The sequence below is a fragment of the Neopsephotus bourkii genome, unplaced genomic scaffold (genome assembly GCF_033783945.1).
Source record: "Neopsephotus bourkii isolate Nb327-2 ecotype Australia unplaced genomic scaffold, CSIRO-AGI_Nbou_v1 NB_1131, whole genome shotgun sequence".
NCBI classification, from domain to species: domain Eukaryota; kingdom Metazoa; phylum Chordata; class Aves; order Psittaciformes; family Psittacidae; genus Neopsephotus; species Neopsephotus bourkii.
This window is the reverse complement of record NW_026901617.1, coordinates 128,770-141,952: the sequence shown is the minus strand read 5'-3', so window position 1 is coordinate 141,952 and position 13,183 is coordinate 128,770. Positions and strand designations below refer to the sequence as shown.

General features: G+C 37.5%; 1 protein-coding gene across 3 annotated transcripts in view; it reads right to left on the bottom strand.

Annotated features, from left to right (window-relative positions):
• ZCCHC7 (zinc finger CCHC-type containing 7) overlaps positions 1-13,183 on the bottom strand; it is a 117,763-nt gene that overhangs the window by 15,329 nt on the left and 89,251 nt on the right. For all 3 annotated transcript variants that reach the window (XM_061362593.1, XM_061362591.1, XM_061362592.1), the window contains one exon: positions 9,851-9,886. In XM_061362593.1, coding sequence (XP_061218577.1) covers positions 9,851-9,886 — 36 coding nt within the window. The remainder of the gene's footprint in view (positions 1-9,850; positions 9,887-13,183) is intronic.

Below are 13,183 nucleotides of genomic sequence, written 5' to 3'. Positions count from 1 at the left end.
CCTTGAAGAAATGTCTGACAGCCTATATACAACCATTAATGCAAAGAAGCTTTTCCATGTCATTCTTACAGATGTGGGTTTGGTTTTGGTTTTGTTTTGTTTTGTTTGTTTTTAAAGGTCTCAATTCCATGAAGTTTTTACTTGAATATGACTTGGGACTTCCTAAGTAGCCTACATCATCTAAAAATGGATTGAAAAATATCAGATTTTTGCTCTCCCCTGTCACATAAATGTAATATTGATCAAAAGTGTTTTCTCCAAACCAATTTTTGAATATGCCACTGCTACTATTTTCCCTCTCTTTCCCTCCTCACACAATCATCAGAAAAGCAGGATTAATTTAACCAGGGTCCCATCTGCTATCAAAATAAGTCAGATAAAAACTGGATATTGTGTGCAAATCTGGTGCAATTAATTGTAGAGCAGAACATATTTCAGGGCTGTCAAACAGTACACAGAAATCCCTCAGTCTTTGTGTATGCTCGTGCACAGGCACTCACCACTCCATTTTTTAAGTGCTGAAGGAGGTTACAAATATACTTTAGAATGAGAATTAACTGCATAGATGCAACATGAAATTATTTTCTCTTAGCTACAAGATGCATAGTTCCTATAGGCAAAGAAATTGTTAGTTTGAAGGGAGAAAAAAAAGGGGGGGGGGGGGAAGAAGACAAGCAGCTTTTGGACTTGACGTTGATTCTGAGAAACTCTCAACCCAGGCAGTGACCATCCATTTCTTGCAAATGTATCACTTGGTTTACTGTAAAAACAGTACCTCTTCCTGTAAGTGTTACCTCCCTCCTATCCCTGGAGAATAAAAGCCTCTGTCATGTCCCTTCCTGCAGTGCTGCCATACACGCCATGCCATGCAAGTGGCATTGCTGCAGTGCCATGTGCCACGCAATGCAGGACGGCACCATGATACCACTGTCTGCACTGCAGAGGCACTGGGACAGGCAAGACACAGATTGGACAACAGAGTGAAATGTCTACCAAGTAAAAGTTTATCTGCTTCTGGCAGAAGTGAGAAGACTAGCCAAGGCAGTGGTGTCATTGTTTCTATGCGAGGTGCTGCCAGTACAGGGTGGCTGTGCCCATTTCAGAGTCATATTCACAGCTGCTGGGTTATGTTTGTCAAATGTTAACTGAGCATTCAAAAATAAGCTAAAACGGAAGGCCTAACTTCACTCCCCTGAAGCCACTAATTCCGAGGGATGTCACCTTCTTTTGCTTTAAGTGGGCACTATATGCATATATGGACATATCATGCAAATCACCCACTGCTCCGAGACTTCTCTAGTACTGTGGTGAAACAGTATCTACTATGGTATATGGTTCTATGCCGCTCATCACTTTATAAGGGTCTTTGGTTCCTTTTAGTTCCCTTTATGCTTGATTTTTCAAAATTTGAAATCAAAATCAGGATAATTCTGTCACGGGGATAGTAACTTTTCTATTCACTTGACAGGACCTAACAAGATATATTAATATTGACATGATAGACCCTCTCAGAATTAAATCAGTGAATACTTTTAGGGAATCCTAATCCATAGATTATTACCATGATCGAGCATAATTTTCTCAAGTTACTGTCTCACACCAATGTGAGCTCCTGGCTGCTCCTAATACACAGATCATTGAAAAGGTGAACTTGCAGGTCTGGCAGTGACATGGCCGATCACACACACTGCTGACAGTGCAGTGCTCCACAGGCTGCTCTTGATAAATACCTGTGATGTTTCAACATGAAAAGCATTTGCACAATAAAATGCAACAGTTTTGGTACTATTAAAGCATGTAATTTACAAGCAGATACTGAGTGGACATTTGACAAGCAAAATGCCATTTCTAGGTAGGATATATGTGCAAACAGTATGTGGAGATTTACGCTCTACTGACATTGCACATTTTTTCTACCTTGCACAAAAATGCACGAAAATATGTTTCATGTTACCTAGACAAAAATATAATTTTTAGTTGTTTTAAAATGTCTGAGAGATCACAGATAATTTCTGATTTCTTATGGAATTCTGAAGCAAAGTTCTAACAAAATTGAGAAAAAACACCTTCATATCAAGTTCAGAGGAATCATTTTCAGGAATATAGGAACTTCGATGAGAATATTCATACAGAGACTTTACTGTAGAAATAGAGCATAATTTCCCTCCCTATGCCCTTCTCTCCTTTCCTCAAAAAAACCTGTTTTTAAAATGCACTGGAAATATCATTCTGCCTTGAAAATTCCATTTTCCTTATTTAGATGGTTAATACTTGAAATAGTAAAAATTATTTAAATGATCACATAGGTTCACCTTTTCAAACCGAAGGAAAGAGAGGTGAAAATTTTTACCGAATTCATCAGCATTAAAGACCATCTTAATCCTTTCCCTTAAAAACTCCATTTGTGTATATGATGGGGAGACATTTCAGCAATGAATCTTACAATGATTATCCTGCTTCCTATTTAACTAGCCACTTATCCCACAGTTCTGCTCTATCATAAAAATGCGTTATCAAAAAAATGCGTATCACAACCGTTTTGGCATTTGCTGGGCAAAGGAGGGATGTACACGGAAGTTTCTATGTGGAGAACAGAGCAATTCCTGCACAGAAGTTTCCATGGGAGGGAGAAGCTTTTCCTAGTCATGAGCACATCTTGCAACCAGAATTTCCAGAACAGCATTTGGAAAATGTCGCATACCACACAAACAGCTTCCTGGGCATACGCGGGTGAGCTAACCATAGACTTAAGCAGTCAAAATATTAAATATATTAATTTCCATCCCCTGCTCTTCTCCTTTTTCTATTTAAAGGCAGGGCCAAAAGGTACTACTTTTGCAGAAAACACAGTGTTCCTTAAATAACAATAACGTGTATGTTCAAGTCCAGGATTCTCTGAATGCCACTTCTCAAAAACACTTCAAGGAGGTTATTTGGAACCCCAGAATCAGAGAAACGGAAATCAACCTGGTTCAGTCAGCCAAGCTTTCTATTTCCTCCCAGTTCCAGACCGCTTCCAGAAATATATCAGAATGCAATTTCTGGTCAAGATGCAATCAATCCTTAACTCTCAATTTAAAAGCACCTTTTATTTTATTTTCTGGGGAGAGAGATGGGAAGGGCATGAAACATATAAATGTTAGAGGAAGCAGGCATGCTTTCTATCATGCCTAGATGATTAAGGTAAGTGACAGCTGATGCTGTGCTGCTGGAAGGCTACAGAGCCCACCCAAAGCATCCTTTTGGGTCCATGCACATGTTGGCAGCTTTCTGGTCCAGCCTAGCAAGAGCCAGGCACAGACCTGGGCTAACTACCACAACTCAAGGCTGTAGGAGGCATTAACTGAGGATCTGTCTCTGTAGCAAAGAGGTACGAGACAACATCACTTTTCCCCAGGAGAAAGTGCAAGTGCAAAGACATGTTGGCGTTTTACAGATAAAACCATGTGAACTTTCTATTTCAGCTTAAGCGACACACAAAAATCCCCTAATTATTTGGCACTCATATGTGGGCAGGGGAATCAGTTAAACCCAAACATTTTCACGAAAAGGCACACTCTAAGCAGTATTTTTTTGTAGATCTTACGTATTTATATAAAGTTATCAAAGCTACTTGTTTTCCTTTCATTTCTTAAATACAGTTTTCAAGAAAAAATTGGGAAAGAACTGTCTAGCACTCTTCTGTACTTAAAGCTATAGCACATGCTTTGTACTCATAAACTTACACTTATTTCAGGTCTTGAAATTATCTGTTTTCTGTAAAAAAAACCCTATCAGAAAGAATACTGTCTTTTGTGAAATACAGTTTCTTTGCCATAGAAAAAAGATTTTGGGCTTAGGTCTATGATAGCCTCAAAAAAATCTGAAATTGAAAGAGGAGAACACAGGACAAATTACAATTAGTAGGGGGAAATAACGAGAACGTAAAATAAAATCCAAGAGACCCTACAGACAGCATACCAAACCACTTCTAACATGCTTATTTTCAGCAGAACAACGGTGCAGTGCATGCAGACATTTCAGAAGCACCTCTTTCACAGAGTGGGACTTGCAAAAGTACTAGGGCTCAGGCTTGAACAATGCAAGTAGATAATTTAAAAACAAATTATCTGACAATTGTTGTCCAAGATCTGCCCTACCCCATCCCCTGGCTAAAGAGGATACTAGCATGCGTTTTCAGAGACTATAAATACACCCCAAGAACCAAAAATGCACCTTTCCCTGAAGGGCAGAAGAGTGAGGCCACAGTCACACTCTGGCTGTATGTGTCTCCCCACAATCCACAGGAAGCAGAGTCATCCTTGCCCTAAATTCATATCCCTGGGAATTTTGGGTTGCCGTGCCTGTGAAATATCCCACAGAATGCCTATTAATGCTGTAAGGGCCTGCTCTGTGATTCCAAAATATGAATAAATATGCTGTCTACCGCATAAACACACTGGTATTTTTACTAGAGTTAATAGAAATAACCTTAAAACACGTGGAGACAAACTTGCCAAGTGCTAAAATATTTAACAGGAATGTGCTGATCTCATGGTCTGCAGCCTTGCGTCATGCAAAGACTGGAGGAGCCGACACTGCAGCCACGTCTACAGCCACTGCGGCAGCCCCATCCCTACTCACAGGCAAGACAGGCTTCATTTCCTCCTAGAAATACCCCGAAACCCATCCTTTGCTCACCGCACAAAACTTACAAAGCTTCTCTGGAAACCAAATGTTTTCTCTCTCTCAAGCTTAAATATTTTTTTCCAGAGTCATACTTTAAATTTTCTCTTTCTGAAAGTCACATTTTAAAGGACACAGATTGACTTTAAGCAGCACTGCTTACATTTTCATTTCAGGAAAAAAGTGGCAGACCATGAGGAATTTTAATAATGCACACAAAGAAATCCTAGCGCAAAAATTAAACACAAAAGATGCATTGTCCCTCCATGTCTTCTACGCACAGAGGCCAAACCAGCCAATTCCTGGTTCACCTTCTTTTCTGTAAGTGGATTAAAAGTAAGATTAACAGACTGTCAAAAGTATGTTAAATGATAGCTTCTGCTAGTTAAAAATTCTGATAGTTCTAAAACTCTGTTGGTGGCCATCTTGGCCTAGGAGCTTTAAAATAAATAAGACTGGTGAAGGCAGGGGATAGGAGAAGGAGTCCTTACGGCCAGAGCGGTACAGGGAGGGGAAGACGTTATTAAAAATCCTTACAGAAAGAAAACACATAATCTGAGCAGGATTTGTGCTTTAATGCATTCATTTTTACGCTAAGAAACAAACATATTAGAAAAATAAAAATTGTGCTTTGCCTATTTTGTGCAGAGAATTTCATTACTCTGTAGGTATTTACTGAAGGAAATACTAATACTTGCAACATTTTTTGATTATTGTATCCACGTCTTGCTTCTGAGCCAGACTGACCCATTTTTGTATACCAGAGTCCCACCTAACAATGAAGCAGCGCAGTACAAATCAGGAGATCTACTCAGGCAGTGCATATATATTGAAATACTGAGATTTTGCCTATCTGGGTAACCCAGCAGTGCAGAAGGGGTCTGAGTTACACTTCAGGAGGACTCACACAAATGAAGAGCAGGTTCAAGCCTGAAGGAAAACATGGGTCACTATGCACTGAAAATAAACTTCCTCTTTATTCTCCAGTGAGGTCATGTGTTGGGTGGAAATATGACTGCTCACAGCAGTGCAGGACCTATCCTTAGTTCCATTGTGCAGTCCAGCAGCAAAGCCACAGGACAACCTATGGGAGTGGAGTGGGTCTGGACCTGAGGTCCCATCCATGGTTTTGGGTAAAGAACACAAATGACTTCCTCCCATGGCGCACTACCGCCACAAAGGGCGGCTCCAGTCCTACTGTCCATCCTGAGCCCCAAGCTGGCAACACTGATGGCAGCCCCCAGGCTTGTGGAAAAGGCCTGTCCCTCCAGAATGAGCTATCATGGGCCCCACGCTGGACCTCTGAGCCTGGGGTGCAGCAGGATTGTTTGGCTCCCCAGCATGCAGATCTATGTAAAATGGGAGCAGCCACTGGACATGCAGTTAGGCCATCAGTTAGTAGATCACAGAGGGATGCTGTTGTATTTACTTAAGAATAAACTGCAAAACTGAACCAAACACATGAAAACTGCAGGGTGCCTTAATCTCACAGGTTTTCCCACTGACTTCTTTTCCTCTTTTTAATTAGAGGGTTATAAAATGGCCTCCACTTGAGTACAAAATGTTCAATAAATGTCCCTACCTTTATAGCTGAAATCTGAAATGTCAGGAGAAAGGGAATGAAAAAGAGACAAGGATTCTGAGGATGAAAAAGCACTGCTATGAGCACCCCCAATAGCTTTAAGATGAAAGGGAATGTGATGGTATGTCCTTTGGAGCACAGACCATATTTCTCTGGGTTTGTGAAACATCTGGCTTTTAGAAAGACAAAGTTGTAAGCTAAGCTTTCCAATAATCTACAACAAAGAGCTTTACAAGACCTTCAAATGCCTTGTCTGTGAAAAAAAACCCAGAGGTATTATTATTTACACTATAGTAAGCTATGTTGAAAACTGTTTATCCTGGGTATGAAAATGAAGTCCTTGTCTTGGTGCTTGAATTGAAAATAACCCCTCTGATAAATGTAAGCAGGATCAAACCTGACCTATTTATTACAAACAGATACCTATATGAAGAGAAGCTTAAAACACACTTTGACAAATGTAATTTCCCCATTATGATATAAGAGAAATACACAGAGAGCAGGCAAAATGAAAATGATTTATAAAAGTTTTAAATCACCATCTTAAAGAGGATATTAAATAGTATTTTAAACCACAGTGGGAACTGGATTGTTCTGCTGACTTTGATTGGTTTTTTTTGCAGAATAATTTTAGTTAACAGAGTTGAACAAGTTTAAAGAAACCAACTTCATCCACTTAGAAAGCTTTGATTATCACAGAGCCTTTACATTTAAGCTTCATTGAATGCAATATGATAATTTTTTTTCTACCAAAAGGCAAATTAAAATATTCAGCTTATAATCCTTCTGGCCACTTCAACTGCTCATAAGATTTCTTGCACTGGCAGTCTATTTTGGTTGGAGTAAGACATTTCTGCCCATACAACATATTATTTGTAATGTGCCAAAATTTGTCACCACAACTAATGTAAACAAAACCCTACCACCATCCATAACAGCAGAATGGATTTATCATTTAGTCATTGTTCTAGTCGATTCACGTTTCTGTGCAGGGGCTTCAGTATGTCAATAGATGGCAGTCCATCTCTTCGTAAAGAGCCAGATAATGAATAAAACCACCAAAAGCTTCACAAAAGAGAAAGGTGGAAGGCTGTGGGTTTTTTCATGAGAATTCACAGTAATTAACTAAGAATACTTTATATAATGCAAAACATTTAGACAAACTTTGTAACGGCCATTTGTAAGCAACATTATAATAATGGTATTCTATTACAAACCTGAATGCCTTTTTTTATTTGCACTTACATGTACCTGTGTGTGACATTCATGATCAATTTACCAACATAAATTTAAATCTAATGGCTGCATCCATGGATAAAGCATAGGAAAAAAATTTCTGTAGCCTTGGTCTGTTTGCTAATAATCCACAGCAGAGCATCAACCATAATAGTACTCCTTTTTTAAACTTCTATTATTTTTCTTTAACTACTCTCATGTTTGTAGAGAAATATTTATTCTAAACTAGGAAAATTAGAAACTGATTTCTGTAGTGAAAGACCATTCCACAAATATGAGAGTAAAAGGTCTTGACTTTCTAGTTACAATTCTATAAGTATATATATATATATAATATATATTATTCTAACAGATTTTTCGCTTTTTGTGAGAACACCACTTTGTTTTCCTTTGAGTGCAAAAGAGAATACTTAAATGGAATAATAAAATCTGGGACTCCGATACTTAAGCAATTCAGATAATGCAGTTTCACAAGGAATAACTTATTTTAAATATCAAGCATGTGTTTCACAATAGAATTTTTTTAATTCCAGGCTTAATTTGATTACTAATGTAACTTCAGGTCAAAGCAAGTCTTCCCTTTCAAAAAAGGGATGCGGATTATTTGCAGATAATTTGCAGTTTCACTAAAAAATCATTTACCAGAAGCTACAGTCTGACTCTGCCAAATTATCTTTGAGTACCCATATTTGACCACATTTCAAAATGTCCCCAAAATGCACTAACGATTTCCAAATAGATACTTTCAATAATACACTTGTATCTGTAACTACTACATTTTCTGACAAAGGTTGAGGTTGTTCTAACAAATGTTGTTAGCTTCATACTAATTAAAGTGTAAACTCTGAGTGCTTTACACAAAATTCACAGATAAGTTTTCTACCTCAGATACCTCAAATTCTGCCCTAGTAAACACTTGGTCAGGTTTAAGCTCCCTTAGAAAATTAATATTTTATAAAAGTTTGCAACGCATTTTTCAAGGAATTTTCAATCGCAAGAAAGACTAAAATTCAATTAAATTATACCTCAGCAAAAACCAGAACCCAACATATTACTGCATCTAATATATTATCGTTAAGATTCCAAATGTCATAAAGATTCCAGAAATCACTTTTACATGCCCCCCTCAGGATTACAATCGAAGACAGTACTTACCTTTTTGAGTCATGTAATTTTGAAAAAAGCAAACAAAAATACTCACTGAATACTCACTTTTGATCATAAGGGTTCTGGTTTTTTTTTATTTATTTTTTGTAAAGTCTGTACCAATTCTGCTTAAAATAAAAGCAAATGCTCAGCAAGGATAGAGGATTTCCAAAGCAGATTTTTGTTTTAAAATCATTATGCAGAAAATGCAAGAAGTGGTTTTAAGCCCAGATTTCTGCTATTCATTGAATTTAGAAAGAAAAACAGAAAAAAAGAGCATTCCACTACCATGAAGACATGAAGGCAATAAATTATAAAACACATTCCATTTATTGCTCAAAAGAAAAAGCCCTCACCAAAGACCCACAAAGAAAACTGGTGGACAAACTTATCTACCCTGTTTTGAACTGGCAGAAGCAATTAATTATCTATAAAAGCTCCATACATATGAGGTTGATAAGGACAGCAATGACAGCAAAGATTCAGCTAACAGCAAAAACCCCTAATCTTTAGAGGTGTTTTCATGTATGATAATTTTATAAATTAATATATTCAAGATTTGTGATACTGATCCATAGAATATTGTCTTAACCAGTTAAATATTGTTTTATGTTTCAATTTTTGCCAAATTTATACATAATTTGTTTTATTTTTATCTCTGTTCTATATATGAGGATAAGCATTAAGTTATACACTGGTACAGTTCACAAAGTTTTATTATCTTGTTTCAGTGATTAAAGACCAACTAATGCAGGCCAAAGAAGTCACAGCTCTATCCTTACCAATTAGCAATTACCTGCAAAAGTTCATAAAACATATTTGCTGAAATTAACATTGCAACTCTAGCTGAGATTTATTTTACTCATTTAAAAAGAAAGCTCTGTCACACACAGTAATTACCAGCATCTGAGATGGGATTATTGCTTCTGCTATGCATCCAAACTTAAAATTTAACCCCTTTTATATGTGTAAATGTAGTCACCAAGAAGGGAGAGTGCTGCAAGGCACTCATTTAATGATTACAGTATTAAAACAAATTCATAAGTCCTAAATATGTTTAAAAAATAGTGACAGTGTTTCACTATATTCTTCAGTTCAAAAACTCTTCAGATGTTTATTATCTTCTCACAGAAGATGCTTGTCTATATTTTATGGTCAGCAGTTCACAGAAGAGTAAATAGGCTGGGTGTAGAAGAAAATAAAAAAGGTGTTTCTACTTACTGTTAGGTGATACTGCCTCCATATTTCTGGGCAAGCCTGGAAAATAAAAATATTGATCAGCTAGGAGCATGAAACAAGGTGCTTTACAGCCTGTTGGTTTTGGCATAACACAGTATCCACTGGTGTCGGTCACAGGAAAATAAGAAGCTTAACTGAAAGGGTCTGCATTTCAGCTTCAAAAACCTGGCTAGACAGTTTAATTGAATTTTACACTGGTTTAACACACTCCCTGCCATTGTCAGAAAGCCAGTAACAGTTTTCTCTCTCCCCTTCTTCCCTTAAGGTTAGAAGTTTGGGAGAGTAGAGTGCTCTTAGCTGTAACAATACAGCAAAACAAACAGAAATTAATTTAAATTCTACATTTTCTGACATTTTAAATTTACATAATGTTTTGGAAATTAACTCTCAAGATACCTTCCTTTCATGCAGGAATGTAAATATTTTAGTATTTTTGTACATATCTCTATCTTAATCAAAATATAATTGTTACATGCAATAATCCTCAGTAGCCTAATGTCAGATGAGTTGTAAACAAGAAGCATAACAGATCTCTTTAATGTTTCTATTTTTACAATGGCTTGCTTGATTTTTTTTTTTTTTTTTAACTTGCCAGACTCGCACACAAACTTGTAAGTGCAGCCCCTTGTAAAAAAAATTTGCAGAGCAGATTTTTGCATCACAGCAATAACACAGTAGACCTGAGGAATACATAAGAGACAGGAAATAGGAAAATGTGGATCTTCTTCTTTAAACAAAATCAAAATGTGTTAACGATCAATGAGACAGAGGTTAATTTCTCGAGGGCTCTTAATATTTTAATAAAACTTACAGTATTCTGCCTTTTGCTATGACCCCAAGCCATAAAAAGACATAGAAATAGTGATACTTTGTTAGCCATTTCAGTGTTTAACTGAGTGTGCATTCCGTAACTTCAATGGAAGTCTTTCACTTTTGTTTAAAAGATTTACGCTTTTATTAAAGTATCTCCTTAATAATTTGAACAATTAGCAATTTTGTTTGCCACTTTCAATTTTCAGTATTTTAAGAAGAAATATTAGTTATTCTGTGGCATCTACATAATACACCGTAGCTCCAATTTCAAATACTGAAGCCTCATGACTACTTGCAAATAAGCACTATTAACATTTCTTTAGATTTCAAGTAAATTTTTCTCTCAAGCCTAAATTCTTGCCTTCTTTTCTTCTGACAGAGCATATTAATTAATAAACCCCCTCCTAACAACTGATACTAGCAACTGAGCCCCTCAAAAAATAATGCAAGTTTTTGACAGTCATCCTATGGCATATACAGTATGTTTTTCCCGGATGTGATGGAAATTATATTATTTATTATTCATCCTGTCAGTAACACAATTTTCTGGAGAAAAATCTATAATCTGTTCTGAGTAATGATTCGATATTTTTCCTCTTACTTAAATACTGCATGTAAATATTTGAGTTTTATATTAATGTTTCTATAAAGAAAATGTGTGAAGTACACCAGATTTCTAACAGAGGAGCAGAGTACAACATTTGACAGTTTGAACACACTCGAGCTGTCTCTGAGTGCAAACAAAAGGATTTTCCTCCTTCTCTAGCTTACACAGGATTCGGAGGTGTGAATCATAAACACACTCTAGCGTATAAAAATATTGTATCAAAGACCTTGCCTTCTCTCTCAAACCTGTAAAAGGCTTCAGTCATGAGACCTTCTCTGGCCTAGCACAGGGGTAGCAGGCAGTTATTTCTACATTAGTTCTGGATAGTTTTCGATTATCACAGTGTCCCCAGACTAATATGGTTGAAAAATCACAATCAGTGAGTTGTCACATACTGGCAAAATGCCACTCTGTGATATGACCTTTACTCACACAGTAGCTTAATAATAATAATAATAATACTTTATTTTTTAATAATAGCTTGGTTAGGTTTTGTTGGGTTTTTTTTCCTCTGTTTTTTTTTTTTTTAACACAAAGACATCTGGCAAAAATCTGTAACTCAGAGTAGGAAACTGCAGTTGGCACCGCTCTTACCAAAACACTGGAAGAGGCACAGTCCAAACCCCTCAGCAGTGCTATTAAAAAGTAGGTTTTATCGTCACCATCTTTAAGGATGTTCTAAGGCTGTGGGAGAACTTAAGGGAGGTAGGAAGAAGGTAGTAGGGGAAAACTGGCCAAGTATATTTCTTCATTCAGATGGCGATTTGGTGTAATACTTTTCGTCATCGCAATAATCACTTACAAACTTCAGAAGTTGAACAGAATAGTTGAAGAAGGATGCCTGGCTAAACAACAGCTTTTTAGAAAAGATGCTTTTAACTAGGAGTTTTATTACCTTGGATCAGCTCAGAGTTATTGTCTGTATCGTCTATCACAGAATGACAAAAAGTATAATTAACAATTACTACTGAATACTGGCTTCTCAAATGAAGCAAGGAATTTTGCTATGGAAGACACCATAACCAAATCTAACAACCACACAACCTGTGATTTTTCTTATTTATTTAAAAGTACTTAAACCATGAATGGCCCTCATTTAAAGAAAAGCCCTTGCGGTATACAACTGTGATGGCAGTGTGATGAACTACATTAAAATAAAATTGCATTTATTTCCTGCCCCAGTAGTCTGACCTTACTAGCTTTCAGATGTACCAGCACAAAGGGTGCCTACTTTCAAAAGCGATGTAGAACGCACAGCAGAGGTGCTTCCCTGCACCTTTCCCTACATCCACGTGCCTTTTGCTGTACAAGTGCCGCTGGACAATTAATTTTCCCAAATCCATGCTGTTCTTTGCTGCAGCCAGCATTTGGTTAATTTGGAGGGTGATTATTCATGTACGAGCCTGATCCGGCTAAGGTTGCCACACCAGATGAATCATGGCTGGTTACTGTGCATTTTGACCCATACTGAATTTTATCAGGTGCTAATTATTGTTTTACCAGAACAACGGCTTAATGCATCTGTTAATTCCCACTTCCCTATTCTCAAACGTGAACATCAAAGAAAATAAAACACTCAATCTCAAACAGCCCCTGACAGCAGACCAGGACTCGAGTGCTCAATAGACAAGGCCCTTGCCACCAGTTCTCATATTTCCACAACAATGAGCAAACACAAAACCAGCACTAAGCGGCCTTTCCTCCTTTCCGCTCCCCTTGGCCGGTCGTCTGCCTTGCGCCGAGAGGGCCCTCGATGGCAGCCCTGCTGGGACCGCAGCGCAGGGGAGAGGATTAGCCTCGCTAACATGTGAGCATTTGCAAAAGGAAAGGAAAAACCCCACTACTGTATTTGGCGTATGAATAACCAAAATGCACGCGCTGACAGGAGACCGGGA